The sequence below is a fragment of the Eriocheir sinensis genome, chromosome 9, assembly GCF_024679095.1.
Source record: "Eriocheir sinensis breed Jianghai 21 chromosome 9, ASM2467909v1, whole genome shotgun sequence".
Taxonomy (NCBI): Eukaryota; Metazoa; Arthropoda; class Malacostraca; order Decapoda; family Varunidae; genus Eriocheir; species Eriocheir sinensis.
This window is the reverse complement of record NC_066517.1, coordinates 18,054,736-18,077,251: the sequence shown is the minus strand read 5'-3', so window position 1 is coordinate 18,077,251 and position 22,516 is coordinate 18,054,736. Positions and strand designations below refer to the sequence as shown.

General features: G+C 44.0%; 1 protein-coding gene across 2 annotated transcripts in view; it reads left to right on the top strand.

Annotated features, from left to right (window-relative positions):
• The first annotated feature begins 349 nt into the window (after positions 1 to 349).
• The window catches only part of LOC126996060 (mucin-2-like), a 61,003-nt gene continuing 38,836 nt past the window's right edge, over positions 350 to 22,516 (top strand). Inside the window, exons 1-3 of one of the 2 annotated variants that reach the window (XM_050856117.1) lie at positions 350 to 862; positions 7,161 to 7,294; positions 13,439 to 14,121. In XM_050856117.1, the coding sequence (XP_050712074.1) occupies positions 843 to 862; positions 7,161 to 7,294; positions 13,439 to 14,121 (837 nt within the window). In that variant the 5' untranslated portion in view covers positions 350 to 842. The remainder of the gene's footprint in view (positions 863 to 7,160; positions 7,295 to 13,438; positions 14,122 to 22,516) is intronic. The other variant, XM_050856118.1, reaches the window with a different exon arrangement.

The following is a 22,516-nucleotide window of genomic DNA, read 5'->3' as shown; positions in this document are numbered from 1 at the left end:
TGGGGAAGGGGAGAGAAGGAGAGGAGGGAGGAGGGGGAGGAGAGTAGGGAGGGGAAGAGAAGGAGGGAGGAGGAGGAGGAGAGTGGGGAGGGAGAGGAGGGAACCCAACCACCAGCAGCGCCACCAACGTTACCAGAGATTGTCGTACTCAGAACACTCCATTTCTCGGTGTCAGATGCCCAAACTATCTTACCCACACAAGCAACGATAGTGCATTAGAGCTATTGTTGAAACCTTGAATAATATAGATGTTTTCTGGTAGTAGTTATGGGCCAGAAACAGGGAAAATACGAGGTGTTGAGTACGATAATCTGGGTAACGTTGACCACCACCACCACCATCACCACCACCTCGCTGTCAGTCGTCTCTCAGGAGTCGTCGCGGGAAGACAAAATAACCTTCGCGCCTCTCCTCTCGCTAACTCCTACTAACGTGTGATACTCCATTAAATAACCTTACCTGTGTGTCATGATCGCGTATCAGTGAGGTGAGAGTGTACATTGTGACGGAAGGAAGGAAATAAACGAAGGGAGGGAGTAGACGAATAGTGGAAAGGATAAACGAGATAAACGAAATAGTAACAGCGAAAAGTGAGGAACCGCGAAGGGGACGCCGTTGCAAAGGCTGACGCTTATCCTCAATGCCTGACGGAGTGATGGCGTTGTGACTGACGAAGGAGAGAGCAGTAGGAGGTTATAGCAGCAGAAGGAGCAGTAGGAGGTTATATAGCAGAAGCAGAGCGCCCTTGCCTTCCACCTTCTTCGTCTCCTCCTTCGCCCTCTTCTTTGCCCTCTTCTTCGCCGCCTTCTTCGCCACTCTCGCCCCAACCATGGTCACAGCAGATGGTGATTTTGGACCGTGGGTGAGTATTGTGTGTGTGTGTGTGTGTGTGTGTGTGTGTGTGTTAATTGAATGTAATTTGATGACCTTTTGTTTAGTTAAGTAATCATATATGCAGTTACCGGAGACATGATATGATTTTAAGCTATTTCTAGAATCACTAATTAATTTCCGATGTTGGAACTCTATTGTGTGTGCTTTGATTGGATGTATATTTGATTTGATTACCTTTAGTATTCGTATATATGCAATTTACCTGGGCTATGATAAACGTAGGGTATTCTTATCAATACTAATTTTCGATGTTGATTTTCTATTTGTGTGTGTGTGTGTGTGTGTGTGTGCCTTGATTGAATGTAATTTGACGACCTATTGTTAAGTATTCATCTATTCAATTTACCGTGGATAACATAATCGTAGGCTATTTCGAGAAACACTAATCTCCAATGCGGTTCTATATTATGCGTACCTTGACGGAATGTAATTTGGCGACCTTTTGTTAAGTACTCATCTATGCAATTTACCGTGAACACATGAGCTTTGTTGTTTAATGAAAGCCAATGAAAATAAGCAAATAACTGACGTCTAATACAATTAAATCTGACGTAAATCACATCCATAAAGCCACTGAAATGCCGTAGCTCCCGAGTTGACCTGATGTTCTCCTTAAGATTGTTATGTTAAGCCAATAGAAAAGAGATTAGTGACCTCTTAACAATAAAAAAAACTAACGTCATTTTTTACCATAGAGCCACAGAGATGCCTACTCAGTGTCGCGTTGAAATCCACACCTACACTTTCTCGAGCTCGTATTCTTAACGTCTCGGCACCTAAGTTCGCCTGTTTGAAAAGCGTCTCGTAGGAGTTATTTGGGTTTTCATTGTCTGTTTTATGATGCCAGGAATAGTTTCACCCCACTCCTGCATCTTGAAGGGGACAATCACCCAAGAGAACCTGGTAAATCTTCTTTGTGGCCTTGAAAAAAAGTCATAAAAAAAGTCTCGTAGAAGTTGCTGGGATTTGCATAGACTGCTTAGTGATTCCAGTGATAGTTTTACCCGACTCCTGCATCTTGAGCGGAAAAAAATCACCCATAAAAAACTTGATAAATCTTTTCTGTGGCTTTGAAGAATAGTCGTAATTGGAGCTTGATACGTTTGTCTATTTGAAAAGCCTCGTAGAAGTTGCTGGGATTTGCATTTGCATTTGATAGTTTTACCCGACTCCTGGATCTTGAGCGGAAAAAAATCACCCATAAAAAACTTGATAAATCACCTCTGTGGCCTTGAAAAATAGTCGTAATTGGAGCTTGATACGTTTTTAAAGAATACTTGCCCTGGTTCAGTATAGTCAGGTTATTTAGAGCATTGATTGAACATTGAACTGAGGTGATTGCAAAGTGAGGTCAATTCAGGTCAATGTTCTTAACCTTAGCGAGGGAGAAAACTGGGTGTGGGGGGTGCAGTGTTGGGGCGACAGGTGTGTGTAGGATGCAATTTTGGATTGACAGGTGTGGAGAATGCTGTGTTTAGATGGCAGGTGTGGGTGAGGCAGTGCTGGGATGACAGGTTTGGGTGATGTTGTGTTGGGATGACAGGTGTGGGTGAGGCAGTGTTAGATGACAGGTGTGGGTGAAGCTGTATTGGGATAACAGGTATGTGAGCTTGAAAGATGTGGCCAGGTGTGGGTGATGCTGTATTTGGGATGGCAGGTGTAGGTGAGGCAGTGTTGGTATGACAGGTGTGGGCAGGTGTAGGAGTGAGGAGGAGGAAGATAAAAGAAATATCACATCAAAGTTTGCATGCATTAAATTTTCCTCGTACGTAATGATAAAAAAAAATCATTAGATAATCTCGCCTTATTAAATACACAACCTTGAGATGAGAAAGAGTCGAATTACGCGGAGTTAATATAATTGTCAAGTCGGCGTTAGTCAGTCATAAGATTATTGAATCTAATCAATTTAATTTTCTGCTTCCAATTATAGTTTTCTCTTGAGGGGGAAGAACGATTTGATTTTAATTAAGGGTGTCTTCAAGGTTTTCATTTGTTTCGTTCTATTTTTACTATTATTATTATTATTATTATTATTATTATTATTATTATTATTATTATTATTATTATTATTAATGGTGGTAGTAGTGGTAGTAGTAGTAGGATATGGTAGTAGTAGTAGTAGTAGTAGTGGTAGTGGTAGTAGTAGTAGTAGCAGTAGTAGGATATGGTAATAGTAGTAGTCGTAGTAATAATAGTAGTTGTAGTAGTTGTGGTGATTTTTGTTTTAATGTTACTGTTGTTGTTGTTGCTGTTGTAAGAATTCAATACATGCAACGGAAAACGGTTAAAATAACTTCGCTAAAATACTGGCTCCTCCCTTCCTTCCTCCTCCCTCCCTTCCTTCCTTTCTTCCTTCACTTTTGCTTCCTGCCCTCGCTTCCTCTCTCACCCCCTCCCCTTTCCCCATCCTCCCTCCTCCCTTCCTTCCCCCTCCCTCTCTTCCGTCCCCTTTTCCTCCATCCTGTTTTTTCCTCTGCCTTATTTCCTTTTTCCCTATTTTATTCCTTCCTCTTCTCCTTCCTTAATACTTCCATTCTTCCTTTCCCTCGACACATCAATGACCCCTGACCTGATCCTCTTCCTTCCCCCCCTCTTCCTCCTCCTCCTCTTCCTCCTCCTCCTCCTCCTTTGCTTTCCTTCCTGTTCATTTCCCTCTCACTTCCTGTCCCTCCTCACCTGTATCCTCTTCCTTCGCCAGGTAACAGTAGTAGTAGTAGTAGTAGTAGTAGTAGTAGTAACAGTCTAAGTAGTAGTAGTAGTAATAGCAGTAGTAGTAATGATGATAATAATGATAATAATAATAATAGTAATACTCTCCCATCAGAATTGTTTATCATTATTACACTGTTTAGGTTATATCCGAATACCATAAACACACACACACACACACACACACACACACACACACAGCGGAGAAGGTGGTGATGGATGGTGACGGTGGTGGTGATGGTCAAGGTGGTGGTGGTGGTGAGGAAGTGGTCAGTTTGTAGAGGTGGCGGACAGCACCTGAGTATACGTAGTCATATAGTTAGGGGTGGAGATGATGTTAGTGGTGGTGGTGGAGGAGGATGGTTAAGGAGTGGATTGATGCAGGGGGGAGGAGGGGACATAAGTGGTGGTGGTGGTAGTGGTGATGAAATTTGTAGAGAGAAGAATACTTAAATTGGAGAAGTTAGTACGTTATATTATTTCTTTATATGGTTGTTGTGGTTAATTGATAGTCAGGTAACAGGCGTATAAGTGTGTGTGTGTGTGTGTGTGTGTGTGTGTGTGTGTGTGTGTGTGTGTGTGTGTGTGTGTGTGTGTTAGGGGAATGTCTGCAGGTGTGTGGGTGTAAGTAAGACAAATAAGTACTCTTGATCTGTGTTCCGTGTCTGCAGCAAGAGGTCAGTCGTCACCCACTCCTCATGTCCCGTTCCTCTTCCTCTTCTTCTTCCGTTCTTCCTCTTCCTCTTTAAATTGCCTCCTTTTCTACTCATCCTTTATTTCTTAATTGTTTTGTATTATTTTTTGTTGTTGTTGGGCGTTACTTACACTTTGATACCTTGTTCTTCTTCCTCTTCCATCTCTTCTTTCTCATTTCCTCCTCTTTAATTTGATATCTTTTCTATTCCACTAATTTCTTTCTCAGTTGCTTGACAATTATTTCATCAGGCGTCACTTACGCTTTGGTGCCCCGTTCCTCTCTCTATTCTTCTTCCTCTTCTCTTCCTCTTTTATTTCCCTTCTTTTCTTCTTCATTCATTTATTTATCTGTTGCTTTGTCATTTGTTTTGTCTGTCTTTGTTACTTACGTCTCTGCTTTCTGTGTGCGTTTCCTCTTTTTTTCATATTTTTCTTTAATCTCCGACAATTACCAATACGAAGAAGGATTTGCAAGACTGTGGCTCACCCCCTTACCCTCGCCTCCTCTCCTAACCCTCTCTCTCCCTCTCCTTCTCTCTCTACTTGCTATCCAGGAGACGTAGGCAATGTGTCCTCCCTGCTGCCTAGGAATGACTGTCTGGCGTGGGCGTGTGTGCGCGATGCCCGTGAGAAGCCAGACAGCACTGAACGAGCAAGTTTTCCTGTATTGCCTATTCCCTGTCTGTCCTGCCTTTTATAGTGCTATCGCTGGACCTGGCTGGCTGGGGTGGGTTGGCCGTGCATTGTGCCGACCCGGACGCTGCCTGACGGACTGATGCAAGGATAGAACGATGGATGAATGCGAGATGAAGCGACATGTTTAGATGAATGGATAGATAGATAGACAGATACAGAGATAGACATATAGATAGATAGATAGAAAGATAGGTAGATGATATGAAGTGGTAGATATTTACATGTATATAGATAGGTAGATTGATAGATGAATAGATAGATAAAGGAAGTAGGTATTTTAATAGGTGGTTACGTAGATAGATAGATAGATATGCGTAGATATGTATTGGCAGATAAATAAATGTGTATACTATATTGACAAATAGATAAATAGACTATATATAATTGCTAGATTAATGAATATACAAAAAGATAGATAGTACACACTGAATTACAAAAAAAACAACTCCTTATCACATACATACGACCGTCTATCTACAAATCAATATATATCATCCCTCAAGTGAAGTGTATATCTTTCTTCGTTACACCTGAACTCTCTATACCGCGTGGGAAGCTTCTTATCTAACAACATCCTGTCAATCAACCTAACCTAACCTTTATCTCCGTCTAAATCTCCCTCTGTGGTGGCCGGTCTGACTGAACCCTATACTGCGCCACCAAGCCTCGGGTCAGCTCTGGTTTCCTCGTAACACCGCAGAAGGAAAGGGAGAAGGTAGCAGGAGTGGCAAGCCTATTCTCAGAAACTTTTGACACCCACAATAACTATCTCCAAAGCCCACAAAGGAGATTAGTCGAGTTCCCATGACTGCTTTTTCACATTCATGGTGCAGAAGCCTTGTCAAACTATCACTAGGCCTATACAACTACCCCTGGAAAAGCCCACAACCTCTAGGAAAGCCTTATCAAATGTGGGTGTTTAAGCCCTGAAATGTTTGTAGACGACAGTGAGGGTTGTTGATGTAGTGGTGGTGGTGGTGATGTTTGTGGTCGAGGGTGGTAGTGGTGATGGAGGTGGTGATGTTTTAACAGGAGGAGGGTTGGCTGAAAGGTGGAGAGAATTGTGATGTATGGTGGTGATGGTGGTGATAGTGTTGGTGGTGAAGGGAAAAAGGGAAACTGAGGTGGAGGTGGAGCTTGAGATAATGGAAGTGTTAGTGGTGGTAATGAGGGAAAGGTGGTGATGGAAGAGGGATGAAGAGGAGGAGGGGGATGGAGGTGACATACATAGATACATAGATAGACAGTGGTGGGGAGGGAATACTGGTGATGAGGAAAGAGTGGTGGTGATGATGGTGTTAGTGGTGTTGAAGTCACTGTCCCCGTGCCTTCTTGTCCCTCCTTTCCTCACGTTCAGTTCCCGCCGGACAAGTTAATTTTTCGCTGCCTCAGGATGTGGTGGTGGTGGTGGTGGTGGTGGTGGTGGACACAAGGGAGAGTTTTGTTACTTGAGAGGGTGGGAGTAAGCAAGGGCCGAGAGATATTGTATGTGATTAGTCTATTTTAACCCGTTTTTCAAGGCGTGGTTAGTTTGTTTTGTTGATTTTCTTGCATAACTTTCTACGACTAAGTTTATAATATATCGACCTTGTGGAAATCGAACACTTAACCTTTTAATTATCATCGTACGTCAACTTTCTGTGATCTCTATCTTTTTACCTTTAAATGTAACTCCTGTCAACGTTGCCAGATTGTCGTACTCAGCCGCTTACATTTCCCGACTTCCTACCCCAAAACTGTCTTCTGGGCTCCAATAACGAAACTCATTTATAGTTATCGTTAAAAGAGTTAGATCCTGATGTTTCTTGGCAATAGTTAGGCGTCAGAAACCGGTAAATACTATGTTCTGAGTACGATGATCTGGCAACGGTGACTCCTGTCTATTACAACCAATCAGTCGACAGGTATACAAACAAGGACTTTTATGCGGTCTTTTATATTATTTTTCCTTTGTTTTTATCCTTGAGTTGCATGTTTCCTTTACTGTTTAAAAAAAAAACTATTCCCCATTCACACTCGATCTTGAAACACACCTGGCGCACCTTCAATCAGACAGGTCGAGGGAGAGAGGGAGATGAGGATATTAGGGCTTTCTTTCTCCCATACCTGTACCATTACTACTCGTACTAACCCACTCCCTCTTCTTACTATACCCTTGACAGAAAAAAAAAGACTGCGGTAGAGGTGGTGGCGGCTGTGGTGGTGGTGGCGTCGGTGGCGGTGGTGGTGGTGGTAGTGGCGGGTCTTCACTCTTCACACACTCCCCGTAAAACTTTAACACGGCGCCACGAACGAGGTAATTAAGGCAGCGGCAGGAGCACCAGTTCGCAAACTTTCACGAGCGGGGGACGTGTGTCAAGACCACCCGGGGTCCTTAGAGGCGGAGCTCAGGTGTCACCGAGTATACGGGGCTGTGGGTAGGCTGGGGAGGGTGAAGGTAGGCTGGGGTGGGTGTAGGGTGCTGGGGGTGGTGCGTAAGGGGTATGGGTACATTGGGGAAGATCAGAAAAGGGTGTGGGTGTGTTGTAGGGTGCTGGGGAGGGGTGTGGGTGTGTTGTAGGGTGCTGGGGAGGGGTGTAGGCGGCATGGTGACGCTGGGGAAGGTCTGGAGGGGGTGTGGATGTGTTGTTGGGTGCTGGGTAGGGGTGTAGGGAGGCTGGGGTGGGGTGAAAGGGGTATGGGGACACAGCGTAAGGTCACGGAAGGGTGTGGGTGTGTTTGGTCGTCTCCAACAGCTGGTGAGCACGACTTGGAGGGCCTGAAGCTGTGAGGAAGTTGACAGTAAACAGAGTAGGTCGAGACTCCCTCCCCGCGGCACCCCAAACACTGCCTGCCGGGGGTTGCGTTGCGGCTCGCGTGACATCCCCGGCAGCGTGTGTGGTGCGCCCCGGCCCCACGCATGGCACCTCTCAGCGACAACAAAGATTGGCTGATGAGGTTTGCGGTGAATGGCTTGCGTGACAGTGTGTGCATGTGTGCGTAAGTGCGTGGTGGTGCGTAGCCTGGAGATCCTTGCAGAGGCCCCACGCATGGCACCTCCCAGCGTTATGGAAGAGGCCGCGTGCACGGGAAGTCGTAAATAATGTGGTTACCCTTTAAAAGACAGTGTTGCCAGATGGACTCACTCGCTCAATCACTCTATTTACTTTTCGATGAGTATTTCGCAAAACTCTCGCACTAACGCCTGATTTTTCAAACGTCGTATTAATCCTAAGTAACGTTAATGTATGTGATTAGTCTATGTTAACCCGTTTTTTCAAGGCGTGGTTAGCTTGTTTTGTTGATTTTCTTGCGTAACTTTCTACGACTAAGTTTATAATATGACGACCATGTGGAAATCGAACACTTCTAATTAACCTATAAGTCTAAAAAATGGAAGGAAAATGCGAAACCAGCCACAAAACTTAATAAATACTAATTCGACGTTTAAGAAAGCTGGCGGCAGAGTTAAACCGATGAGAAGGACAGAAAAAAAAGGAAAGTATAGCAAGACAGGAGAGTTTCGAGACACCTCTCCTGAAATTGACCTCACTTTTGGCCGCTCTCCTAGAACTCCTTTTATACAGTGGTAGTGATTAGCTAACTTTTCTTTCTCTATTTCCCTTTCCTTTACTGTAAAAAAATAAAATCCGTCTAATGGGTGAAGCACTAGCAGCAACCACAACGTAAAAGCGAAAAGCAGGGGTGTTTAGTCTGCTTAGCATTCTCCAAAAACAAACAGCGTAACATTCCCATTATCCAAGAGCGAGAGTGAGCGTTGTGGTGACGGCCGCAGCCCCGGAGCGACCAACATAACCAGAGTCAGTAAAGGGAAAGGGATGCATTGTCATAACTTTTTGCCGCCGCGCACTTTACAGACCCATGACGCCCGCCTCCACTTTTTACGCGGCGTGAGTAACAGTGTGGCTTTGCTTCGTTCGCTTGTGAGCACTGACGAAGGTATTGCAGGAGAAGGAACGAGAGAGGGAGAAGAAGAAGAAGAACGATGGCGAGGACGAGAAAAGGAAGAGAATGAAGACGAGAACGAGGACAAGAAGAAGAGAACGAGAAGAGGAAGAAGAGAACGAGGACCAGAAGAAGAAAAAAAACAAGAACGAGAAAAGAATGAACAGCACGAAGACTTAGATGACTTAGATACAGGAATTAGTAGTGATGTCAGTAAGTTTGCAGATGATACCAAGATCGGTAGAGTAACTGAATCGGATCAGGACACTAGTATTCTCCAGGGTGAACTAAACAGATTGTATGACTGGGCGGATAAATGGCAGATGGAGTTCAATGTAGGGAAGTGCAGTATTCTGAGTGTAGGTAGGAACAACCCCTCTCATAACTATTGCTTAAATGACACTCTCATAAGCAGGTCTGGGTGCGAGAGGGATTTAGGGGTCTTAGTGAGCTCTGATCTCCGTCCAAGGGCACAATGCATTCAAGCTAGAAATCGAGCAAATAGGGTACTGGGATTTATTTCAAGGAGCGTAAGCAACAGAAGCTCCGAAGTCTTTCTCAAACTATATTTGGCATTAGTTAGACCTCATCTTGACTATGCGGTTCAGTTCTGGTCACCTTACTATAGAATGGATATCAAAATGTTAGAATTAGTGCAGAGGAGGATGACTAAGATGATTCAGGGGTTGAGAAACTTGCCATACGAGGAAAGACTCAAACAGTTAAACTTGCATTCTCTAGAAAGGCGAAGGGTGCGTGGAGACATGATCGAGGTTTATAAATGGATGAAGGGCTTTAATAAGTGAGACATTCATAAGGTTTTGTTGGTAAGAGAACCGGGTAGGACAGGAAGTAATGGGTTTAAACTGGATAAATTCAGATTCAACAGGGACATCGGCAAAAATTGGTTTACAAACAGGGTGGTGGATGAGTGGAATAGGCTTAGCAGTCATGTGGTGAGTGCCAATACAATTGTCACATTCAAAAATAGATTAGATAAATTCATGGACAGCGATATTAGGTGGGGTTAGATACACGGGAGGTACACGGGAGCTTAGGTTCAGAGGAGCTGCCTCGTACAGACCTACCGGCCTCTTGCAGACTCCTATGTTCTTATGTTCTTATGTTCTTAAGACTAGAAAAGGAAGAAGAGAAAGAGGATGAAAAGAGGAGGAAGAGAAGGAAGTAGAGAAAGAGGACGAAAAGAGGAGGAAAAGAACGAAGACTGGAAGAGGAAGAAGAGAAAGAGAACGAAAAGAGGAGGAAAAGAACGAAGACTGGAAGAGGAAGAAGAGAAAGAGAACGAAAAGAGGAGGAAAAGAACGAAGACTGGAAGAGGAAGAAGAGAAAGAGAACGAAAAAAGGAAAAGATAACGAGGAAGAAGAGAATGAAGAAGCAAAGAAGAACGAGAAGAGAAAGAAGAGAATGAGGATAAGACGAAAAACGCAGAGGAAGAAAGATACGTGATTTAAAACGATGAGGAGAGCATGGAACAGGGAAAAGTTGGATTAATATAGATGGAGGAAAACAAGGAGAAAGATAAAAACGAGGAGAAGGAAGAGGAGGGAAACAAATAAGGTTGAGACGAAGAGGAGGACAGGAGAGAAGGAAAGAAAAGAAGGAAGACGACTTATATATGGAGAAACAAGATGAGGAGAAGGAGGAGGCAGAGGAGAACGAGAAAGAAGAAGAGGAACACCAAAACTTAGAACAAAAGGAATACGAGGATAGAAATAAAAAAAGGAAAAGTAGAAGGCTGGTCAAAGAGATAGATACATGACACAAGAAGAACGAGAACTATCTATAACATTTCGAAGATGAAGAGGCAGACAAGGGCAACGAGTAACAAAACTAAGATGAAAAAAAAGGAAATGAGAGTATAAAAAAAATGAAAAGTAAAAGACTAGACCGAAAAACAGACACATGACACAAAAGGAGCGAAATCAGTCCATTGTAAGCCTTCCCAAACCCTCTCTATAGAACGTCTTACTAACATGGAGGACTTCGAAGCTATTATATTCCATGGCACGCCGGGCAATCAAAAGGCCAATGATATGCGGAGCTTTCTATTGCCCTTCCCCCGCCCTCCCCACCGTCACCTGCCACCCGCCTCCCACGACACTTCACCTTGTCATGCGGGAAGGCAAAAAATGACCTCACTAGCTTTCCCAGTGACTTGGGACTGAGAGAGAGAGAGAGAGAGAGAGAGAGAGAGAGAGAGAGAGAGAGAGAGAGCACCCATCATCATCACTGTCACCTCCTCCTCCTCCTCCTCCTCCTCCTCCTCTTCTCTCTTCTTCATTTCCTCCTCCATCTTCTAGTTCTTGTTCCTCGTCTTCAAGGTCTTGTTCTTGTTCTCCTCCTCCTCCGCCTCCTTCCTCTTCTTTTTTTTTTACTGGTCTTGTTTTTTTTGTTCTTTCTCCTCTTTCTCCCGCTCTTGTTCTTGTTCTTGTTCCAATTCTTCTTGTTTTTCATTATCCTCTTCTTCTTTCTCTCATTTATTGTATTGTTTTTTTTTTTATTCGTGTTTTTCTTGTTCTTCCTTTTTCTTCCCCTCTTCTTTCGCACTTGGTCATACTTTTGCTGTTCTTGTTCTTCTTGTTCTCATTGCTGTTCTTCCTTCTCTTCTTCTATCTCCCTCTCTTTCTCCGTTCTTCTTGTTCTATGCCTTCTTGTTCTTCCTTCTCTTCCTTCTTCTTCCTGGGATTGTTTTCGTTATTCCTGTTCTTGTTCTTTTTGTTCTCATTTTTGTTCTTCATTCTCTTCCTCTATCTCCCTCTCTTTCTCCGTTCTTCTTGTTCTATGTATTCTTGTTCTTCATTCTCTTCCTTCTTCTTCCTGGGATTGTTTTTGTTGTTCATGTTCTTGTTCTTCTTGTTCCTATTCTTGTTCTTTCTTCTGTTACTCCTCCTCTTTCTTCCATTTATTCCGCCTTCTTATTCCATGCTTCCTTATTGTTCTTCCTTCTCCTCCTCCTCAGTCTCCAGCTTATGATTGTTTTTGTTATTCCTGTTCTTGTTCTTCTTGTTCCTATTCTTGTTCTTTCTTCTGTTACTCCTCCTCTTTCTTCCATTCATTTCACCGTCTTCTTTTTCCATGTTTCCTTATTCTTCTTCCTTCTCAGTCTCCAGCTTATTATTGTTTTTGTTATTCCTGTTCTTGTTCTCATTCTTCTTGGTCTTCCTCCTCCTCTTCCTCCCTCGGGCAACACCTTCAAGTCTTGCAGCAGGAAGCCCCACGATGATGCCCGGCCCCCGAGGCTCTGCTATGCTCCGGAAGGTCTCTCTCCGCCTGGGAACGCCGCCGCACCAACAGAGATTCAATGCGAAGTTTTCATCGTTGATATTTTTCACTTGTTATGCGTGTATTGTTACGAGGCAGCCTTGTGTTGTGTGCGTGTGAACCGGGAGGAAGGGAGGGAGAGAGGAGGAGGAGGTTCGGGAGGGAGTGTTAGGGAGGTAGATGGTTGTGAAGTGGAGGAATATATGTTGAGGAACTTTTCTGTCTGAACCATAAAGGGAATGAAAAAAAAAAAAACGTAGAGGGTAATGTAAAATGATGAAGAAGAAGAAGAAGAGGGGCGTGTGTTTGTGTAAAGAGACTCCAGTAAATCGAAGTTATTTTGTAAAAGATTCTTATTTGTAGAAAGTTATGGAATGTGTTTTTGGCATTTATGTTATTTTACTTCATATATATTTTTGTTATTAAACTAACTTGCTAAATGTGTGTGTGTGTGTGTGTGTGTGTGTGTGTGTGTGTGTGTGTGTGTGTGTGTGTGTGTGTGTGTGTGTGTGTGTATTTCAAGCCCAACATCACCCGTCTTCAACCTGTCTTGCTATCCATCATCAAGACTGGGTCCACAAACTTGACTATTGCATTAGAGTATGTTTTCGTGATGACATATTTCTCGTGTATGAGGTGGAGAGTATCAGACTTTTAACGTATGGCAGAGGGGGCGTAGCAGTATTCCCTTCTCTTCCTTTAGTATACCTCTCTTTTCTGTATATGTGGTGTTGAGGGGATAGCACGCTGGCCAGGCAATCGATGTTCCGTGTATCACCACCAATCCACCGTCGTGTAGGGGGTAGGGGTCGGTATGTGTTACGATGTTATTTAAAGAGCGCGGCCCGGCGGAGGCGTGAGGCCGTGACCTGAGAGTGCATGACTTGTGATGGGAGGGGAGGAGCGCCTGGGGTAGGGAGGGAGAGATTCAGTGTCAATTTCTTGTTTGATTTCAATGTGTGTGTGTGTGTGTGTGTGTGTGTGTGTGTGTGTGTGTGTGTGTGTGCGTGATTAGTTCATTTCTTGATCATATGTAATTTGTCATCATTACAATAGATAATGTGTAATTAGCTCCAATCCGTTACCTTGTACACACACACACACACACACACACACACACACACACACACTGGCAGGCTTGCACTACCTTGCCCTTGTAGACGCCCCTGCCTTGCTGACGGTGCTCTGCTGACGCTTTTCTCTCCCCCGCAGAAGTCGCTATGCTGAAGCACGCCAGCCCTCTGAAGCCGCCACCAGGCACGCCCCAGCCCCAGACGCAGCCCCCGACAAGCCCCGAGGAGGACACCCAGGCGGCGACACATCTGCGGGACTCGTACAGTGAGCGCGGCGTGGACTGTGACAGCCTTGTAGTGCCGGCGTCTTTCGCGCGAGCCGAGCGGGCGGCGGGCTACCAGGTGGGCACGTGGTCAGGCGTATCCCAGGCCAGCGTGCGCCGCGGCCTCTCCTTCAGTGCCCGACGCGCCCCCGACGCCGTCTCCTTCAGGTCTGTGCGCAGCGAGGGCCAGTCCAGCCTCCCGCCAGCCTCGGGGCCGTGCGCCAGCACCAGCATGACGGACGTGGCCACCCTCACGAAGCAGGAGGAGGCGGGGCGAGGCGGCGAGCACTCCCTCAAGCACTCCCTCAAGGGTGACCTGGCCAGCCTTAAGAGCCTCCTGCGGCTGCCGGGGGTGCGGGGCCACGCCAGGATCATCGAGGTCACCAAGGACGGGGTGCTCCTCTCCCCGGAGACCCTCAGCCTCAACTCCGCCGACAGCTTCTTCTCCGCCAACAGTGGCCGCACGTCCTCCAGGAGCTGGTCCTCCAACGCGTCCTCCAACTCCAGCGGCACCAATGCCTCCAGCGGCTCCAACTCCTCCACCTCAGAGCCCGCCTCGGTGAGTACCCGTGACGCCTTCATCTCCCCCTCAGACGCTGCAGGCTCATCACCATCATCATCATCCTACCTCTGCATTTACCTAACCGCACACTTCCCCACGGTGCTGACGGGCTAGCCTGCGGGGGTGTGGCTGAGGGGGGGAGGGTGAGCGTTGCGGTGGGTGGTTCACGTGAGGACTTTTCGCTTCCTTGTCCGGCAGAGTCTTGGTGTGGGACGTTTGTGGGGGGGGAGGGGGGAGGTAGGGAACTGGCATCCATGGGTGGTCTAACTGGATGTAGTGCTTTTGGCGTGTGTGTTTGTGGCGGGAGGGATGGGGTGGGGGAGAAGTGTGTGTGTGTGTGTGTGTGTGTGTGTGTGTGTGTGTGAGTGTGTGTGTGTGTGTGTGTGTGTGTGTGTGTGTGTGTCCGGGCCAGTCAGAGCCCAGGGAGTCTTGTGGTGAGGACTTCGTGACCCAGAATATTAAGGGCGTGTCTGTGTGTAGAGGGAGGCTGCTAATGAAGAGGAGGAGGAGGAGGAGGAGGAGGAGGAGGACCCAAGGCACAAGGAGGGAAAATGTTAGGGGTGGAGCCATGAATAAGAGATCTTTGTCGGTGTTACATTTTAATCTTCATCATCATTATCATCACCATTATCATCACCATCATCATCACCATCATCATCACCATTACTGCAACCATTTAAGTACTCAAATTCGTGCTAGGCTTTCACTTACTGTCATTATTTTCACCGCCACTTCAGCATCGTGTCATATATTCGTTTAAACTTTTTTCGCCTACGTCAATTTCCACATTTCAAAGTCACATCCAATCACTTTTTTTCTTCACTTTCATATTTTCCGCAACCAATTATTCCTTCCATTATTTTCATCGTCATTTCAGCATCGTGTTATATTCGTTCAAACATTTTTTCGCCTCCATCAAGTCCACGTACCAAAGTCACATCCAGTCATTTTTTTTCTTCACTTTCATATTTTCTGCTTCCAATTATTCCTTCCATTATTTTCATCGTCATTCCAGCATCGTGTTATATTCGTTCAAACATCAAGTTCAAACATCAAGTTCCACGTACCAAAATCACGTCCAACGACATTTTCTCTTCACTTCATATTTTTTGCGACCATTCAATTATTCCATTTGCGCCAAGCTCTCATTCATTCTCACCGTGTTCACCGTCATCTGGTTCGTTATTTTCATCTGTTATTCATTTTCTCCATTCATATATTCATTATAAAGTCACTTCAACGTTTTTTTTTTTTTTTTTGTTTTTTGTTTCTCATCACTTTCATATTTCCTGCGAGCATTTAGTTAAGTCTTCTATTTTATGCTAGCTTGTCATTCACCTTCATCATGTTCCCCGTTCTCTCGGCATGCAGTTACATTCATCTTTTATTCACTTTTATCGTTTATACATTCATTCACTTCCATCGTTTTCACTATTTCTCGGCATCCGGTTATATTCATTTTTTACTCACCTGCATTCATTTCATCCATTCATCATTCCATTCAATAATTCACCTCCGACATTTTTTCAGATCCGGTATTTTGACATCCAGTTAAGTTACATTCTTCTCTTATGCGCTTTCATCGTTTTCACATTCATTCACGTCCGTCTTGTCCACCGTTATTTCGGAATCCAATTTTTTTTTTTTTTTTATTCAGTTTTCTCATCCACACAAGCATTCCTTCACTTCCGCATCTGGTCTGCAATTCACTCATCTGTTACTCACTTTTTCACTCACACCCTTTTTTTCTGTTTTTATAATGCCAATAAATATTAATCAATCAACCAGTCACTTCTAAAACTTACCGGGTTCAGTTTTTTTTTTTTTTTTACGGCTAAGGAAACTGCTCAAGGGTAACAAAAAAAGTGTAAAAAAAAGCCCGCTAATTGCTGTTCCCACTACATTACTTTCATTATTTACTCATTCATTCACATCCTTCATTTTCACTGTTTTTTTTTCTGCATCTATTTGGTTATATTTGTTTGCTTATTCAATTTCAACACTTATCAACATTCATTCACAACCTTCATTTTCACTGGCGTTTCTGTATCTATTTAGTTATATTTGTTTGTTTATTCAATTTCAACACTTATCAACATTCATTCACTTCCGTCACTTCCGTATCCGGTCGGCAATACATTCATATATTACTCACTTTCTCACTCACTCACTCATTTTAAAGCTTACCGGGTTCAGTCAGCGGTCAGTTTTATAAGAATGCATTTGATTTCGTTCTTTTATTTAATTTCCTCATCCATATATTCATTCACTTCCACATACGGTTTGCTACACTCATCTGTTATTCACTGCCTCACTCACTCACTCATTCGAAAGCTTACCGGGTTCAGTCAGCGGTCATTTTTATCAGAAGGCGTTTGATTTCGTTCTTTTATTTAATTTCCTCATCCACATATTCATTCACTTCCACATACGGTTTGCTGCATTCATCTGTCACTCACCTACTCACTCACTCATTCGAAAGCTTACCGGGTTCAGTCAGCGGTCATTTTTATCAGAAGGCGCTTGATTTCGTTCCTTTTATCTAATTTCCTCATCCACATATTCATTCACTTCCACATACGGTTTGCTACACTCATCTGTTACACTCACTTTCAACACTCACACACTCATTCTGAAACTCACCGGGTCCAGCCATCGGTCAATATTGTGTCTGAATGCTTTGGTTACCTTCGTTTTTTTTATCCACTTTCATCATTTACACATTCATTCACTTCCGTTACTTCCACATCCGGTCGGCAATGCACTCTCTGTCACCCACTTCCCTCACTCACACTCACTCTTAAGCTCACCGGGTCCAGCCATCGGTCAATTTTGTGTCTGAATGCACTAGGTTACATTGCTTTTTATTCAATTTCCTCAACCACACCCTCATTCACTTCCTCCATTTCCGCATCCGATCGGCTACACTCATCTGTAACTCGGTTCCTCATTCACACACATATTGTAAAAGTTTGCTAGCCATCGGTCAATATTGTGTCTGAATGCTCTTGGTTACATTGCCTTTTATTCAATTTCCTCAACCACACCCTCATTCACTTCCTCCATTTCCGCATCCGGTCGGCTACACTCATCTCTTACTCACTCCCTCACTCACACACTCATTCTAAAGCTCACCGGGTCCAGCCATCGGTCAATCTTGTGTCCTTGAGGTCTTGGTTCCGCTGCCGCCAATCTGTCGCTGCCTCGCCCCACCTGCCGCCCCCGTCCTCTTTGTGTGCACGGCAGCTGTTCGCGCAGACGGCCGCCGTGTTGCACGTGGTGGTAATAGTCACAGCCTGCCCCGCGCCGCCCAGCCCTCCCTCCCTCAGGCGCTTGGGGCGTGTGGAAGGGTACGCCAGGTGGGTGCTCACCTGGCGTAGGGAGACAGGTAAACCAGCGTCCCGCCCCCACTTGGAATACTGATTATGACCCAGAGGTTGCTTGGGAGTGGTGCTGGTTCGGGGGGGGGGGGGGTAGTGAGAGTGATAAGAAATGGGGTTTTACGTGCTTGTTTTATAGTTTATTTATCGGGTTGTGGGTGACGGTGAGGAAGAGACGAACAGAAGGAGGAAAGAAAAACAGAGAACGAAGAAATAAATAAATACAGAGAATGAGGAAATAAGAGAAAATCAGAGAAGAAGGGGATGAGGAGGTAAGATGACGTTAAAGAAGGGATAAAAAAAGGGAGGAGAGGAAGAAGAGAGGAAGAATACACAAATCAAAACAGAGAAAGGGAAATAAGAGGGGAAGGCAGAAAAATAGAAGTGAGGGAGACAGAGAGAAGAGGAAATGGGGTGATGGGAGGGTCAGAGGGGATTGTGGGAGGGGGAGGAGGGAGGGAGGGAGGAGGTATGATAGTAAAAAAGGAGTATTGTGATTGGCTATGATGGTGATTGTGAAGGTGAGAGAGAGAGAAGGGAGAAGGGAGAGAATAGAGATGATGGGGGAAGGGGAGCAGAAGGGAAGGGAAGGGGGGGAGGTGGGGAATAGGCGGAAAAAAAGTAGAATGGAAGGAGGGCGATGGGGAGAAGGGAAGAGGAAGGAGGAGGAGGACGTGAGTGGGAGGAGGGAGGGTGATAGAGTGAGAGGGGGTTGGGGAGGGGGTGGCAGTCCGCGGTCCGTCGGCGAGATAAATTGGGGGTGAGTCAGTGGAGGGCGTGCGTGCGTGCGTGCGAGAGAGGGGAGGAGGAATGAAAGGGGAGAAGGGGGAGAGAGAGAGAGGAGGAAGTAGAGAGAGAGAGGAGGAAGGGGAAAGAGAGAGAGAGAGGAGGAGTGGGAAAGAGAGAGAGAGAGAGGGGGGGAGGGGAAATAGAGAGAGAAAAGGGAGGGTAAAAGAGAGAGGCGAAGGATCGAGAGAGAGAGAGAGAGAGAGAGAGAGAGAGAGAGAGAGAGAGAGAGAGAGAGAGAGAGAGAGAAGGAGAAAGAGAGAAAGGGAGAGAAGAGAGGAGAAGGATAAATTAAGAGAGGAGGAAGGGAGAGAGAGGCAGCAGGAGGGAGAGAAAGGGTAGAGAGGAATGGGATTGTATAGGGGAAGAAAAAGGCGATGAGAGAGAAAAGAGGGGAAGGAGTGGGAAGGAAGGGAAAGGAGGGAGTGGTAGAAAAGAGAGGGAAGAGGAGGGAGAGGCAGAGAAGAGAGGGGGAACATAGCACTATTTTCCTCTCTTCCCTCTAGTTCTTTTTTTTTTCTTTTCTTTTGTCTCCCTTTCCTTCTCTTTACTATTTATTTTCCTTTTCTTCTTCTTTCTCCTCTTTTGTTTCAGCGTCATTTGTATATTCTCTTTTATCACCGCCTCAAGAAGAAGAAGAAGAAGAGCCGCTATTTTTTCTCTTCCTCCTCTTCTCTTTTATATTTGTTCCGCTTCATTTCGTCCATTGGAGTGAAGGAGAGAAAAAAAAAAGCTTGGTCACCGCTACTCCTTTCTTTTTTTAAATTTCTTTTTTTACATTTATATTTTTTTCTTCGCTTCAGTTTCCTCAAATATCCAGGAGCTTAAGTTCACCTGCTCTCTTTCTCTTTCTCTCTCTTCACGCTTCCATTTCCTCTCTTCCTTTCTTTCTTTTTAGTATCTTTTTGTTTTTCACTTTCATTCACCTATCTATCTCTCTCTCTATCTATCTATCTATCTATCTATCTATCTCTATCTATCTATCCATCTATCCACCTTCTCTCTTTCTCTTTCTCCTCTTCCACTCTTCCACTCTCCGCTTCCCTCCTTTCTTTTTCCTTTTTTATTTCACTGTGTCACGTATACATTCGCCATCTACCTATCTATCTATCTATTTATTTATCTATCTGTCTTTCTGTCTGTATATGTATCCTTCTACCTGTCTGTTTGTCTTTGTAACTTTCATCGTTTTTTTTTTTAAGAATTCGTTCACATATTTTCCTTTTTTATATACATATTTTTTTATTCTCGTCGGTTCGTCAGTGTTTCAAGATTGCTTCCTTCCTCTTTCTACATTCTTTCCTTTTTATTTATTTTCATTCCATCTTTATCTTCTCTCCCTTCCGCGTTCCATTCCTTCCTTCCGTTCCTCCTATTTTTCCTGCTTCATTTTTTTTTCATTTCATTTTCTTTCTTTTTTTGTCCTTTCTTCCCTCTTTCTTTCTCTTTCTTTCTTTCTTTCTCTCATTCTTTTTTCTCTTTTTCCTTCTTCATTATTTTTCCATTCATTCCTTCTTTTCTTTCTTTCTTTGTTTCTTTCTTTCATCCTTTTGTTCCCTTCATTTATTCATTCTTTTTTCTTTCTTCCTTTTTTTCTTTCTTTCAACTTTTCTTTCTTTCTTTTCTCTTTCTTACTTACTCTTTCTTTCTTTCCTTCTTTCCTTCTTCCTTTCTTCCTTCCTTCCTTCCATCCATCCTCCCTTCATTCTCTCTTTCTTCCTTCGGTCTTCACTTTCTATCGTCCCCTTCCCATAATATCCATGGAGCCTCTGAGAACACCTAAGGCACATTATCAAACTCCTCGAAGGCTAAGTCCGTCAAATCCTAAAAGGCTCTCGCAGAAGTTGTCGAGGGAGGGGGGGGGGGGGGGGTTACATGCATGGGTGGTTTCCTGAGCCAGGCGGTAGTTTTGCAAGGCTTCTGCGCTGTGAACGGGACAAACACTCTTGACAAACCAACGTAGCTCTTCTCTGGCCTTGAAAAACGTTCGCAGCAAGAGCCCAAACGTTTGATATAAGTACGAGTGATTACCCTGGGCAGCTCTCTCTCTCTCAGTTGATTAGGGGAAGGGAGGGGAGGAACAGGGTAAGGCAGGGTGAGGCGGGAAGGTCCTGGTTGGAGGGAACTAAATGAAGAAAACCTCACAAGAAACGGGTCCTGATGTAGGTTGGGAAAGCGAGGGAATAGGAGGAGGAGGAGGAGGAGGAGGGGTTGGATAGAAAAAGCAGGAGGAGGGATAGAAAGAGCAGGAGAAGGAGGAGGAAGAGGAAAAAGAGTTGAGGTGGTAGTAGTAGTAGTAGTAGTAGTAGGAGGAGGAGGAGGAAGAAGAGGAGGAGGAGAACGGTAAATAGAAACACCAAATAACATAAAGGAAAAAAATGAGAAGAAATGGAGGGTGAGAAAGAAAGAAAGAAAGAAAGAAAGAAAGAAAGAAAGAAAGAAAGAAAGAAAGAAAGAAAGAAAGAAGAAAGAAAGAAACAAAGAAAGAAAGAAAGAGAGACAGACAGACAGAAAGAATGAGACAGGTGAGAAATTCTGGCGCGCTTGAAAGATAAAAGGAAATGACGAAGACGATGATGACGATGATGATGACGCAGACGAAGAAGGAAGCGATGAAGGTGATGATGGGAAGCGGAGGGTGACAGACGCAAGGACGAAGAGGGGGAGGGGGCATAAAGGGCCATAACGACGCAGCAGGAGAGGTAATAGTAGTAGTAGTAGTAGGAGGAGGAGGAGGAGGAGGAGGAGGAGAACGCAAATGTCTTGTTAATTTCACACGCAATGGTTAGTTTTTTGTTCTTATATTCCTTTTCTTCCTTCACTCTTTCCTCACTCTTGATATTTCTTCCATCTTTCCTCCTCCTCCTTTTTCCTCTGCTTCGTTTCTTTTTTTTTTCAGCCATTTCCTCTTTTGTTTCCTCATTTTCTCATTCTTAATATTTCATCTTTCCTCCATTTCTTTCTGCCTCACTTTTCCCATTTTTTTCTGTTAATTCTCCTCTTAATTCTTTTTTTCCTCATTATCTCCTCCTTAATATTCCTCATTTTCTCATTTTCTTTCTTCTGCTTCGTTCTTCACCTCTTTATTCTAACTATTCTCCTCTCATCCCTTTTTTTCCTCATTCTTTCTTCCTTAATACTCCTCCGTTCCTCATTTTCTTTCTTCTGCTTCGTTCTTCACATTTTTTTCCCATCCATTCTTCTTTCATCCTATTTCTTACCTCATTCTCGCTTCCTTAATATTATTCTTTTTTTACATATCATCCTTCAGCTTCATTTTCTCACTTTTTTATCATTTATTCTTCTCAACCATTTTATTCCTTCAGTTTCCCGTCTTAATATTCTACCTTTCCTCCTTCCTGTTCTTCTCCTTTGTTTCTTCCTCTTACCTTTGTTCATCCTCCTCTCATCGACCCCCTTCTTAGTACCCCTTCTTAGTATTCTCTCTCCATCTCCGCGGCTCACACGCAATTAGCACATTGTTTTGCTATCCTTGACGGACGATAAATTCCTAGCTGTTGTATCATCGTGGCCGTGAGGCGAGGAAAGACACAGCCAGCCTTGGACACAACAGCCTGGGAGCTTCGTTGTTTGCTAAAGAGCGTGTTTAAGGAATGTTCTTAGTGTCTGCAGGATGTCTTGGGAAGGTCAGAGTAACTAAAGGACTTTGCACCCATGTTACAAGGTCCCTCTTCCTTGGTTATTCCCCTCAGATCAGTTTCAACGATGTTAGTCAGTCAAATCGTGCTTCCTGTGAGCTTTCTATATACCAATTTTACGGGTTAATTAATGGCTACTTTGAACATTTTAATTTTCAGTGTTAATAATAGTCTGGCCCAAGTAAATATGTCAAGGATAAAGAAAGCAATTGAAGATCTAATAACTTTCCTGCCGATTATACTACCAAATTACATGTTATTTACTGTTTATATCGTCTACGTAATAACAAAAGCGATATTCATGTAAAATTTGGTAGCAATGCACTACTTTACATTATTTACATTATTTACATATCTGATAACTTTAATGCTGATTATACCTCCAAATTACATGTTATTTACTGTTTATATCGTGTACATAATAATAAAAGCGATATTCATGTAAAATTTGGTAGCAATGCACTAGTTTACATTTATTATTTTTACCCGGAGAAACATATATTTATCCTCACATGTTGTTGAGTATATGCGGTATGCAGTTCCGTGTCTTGGCTAGGGGAGCGGTGT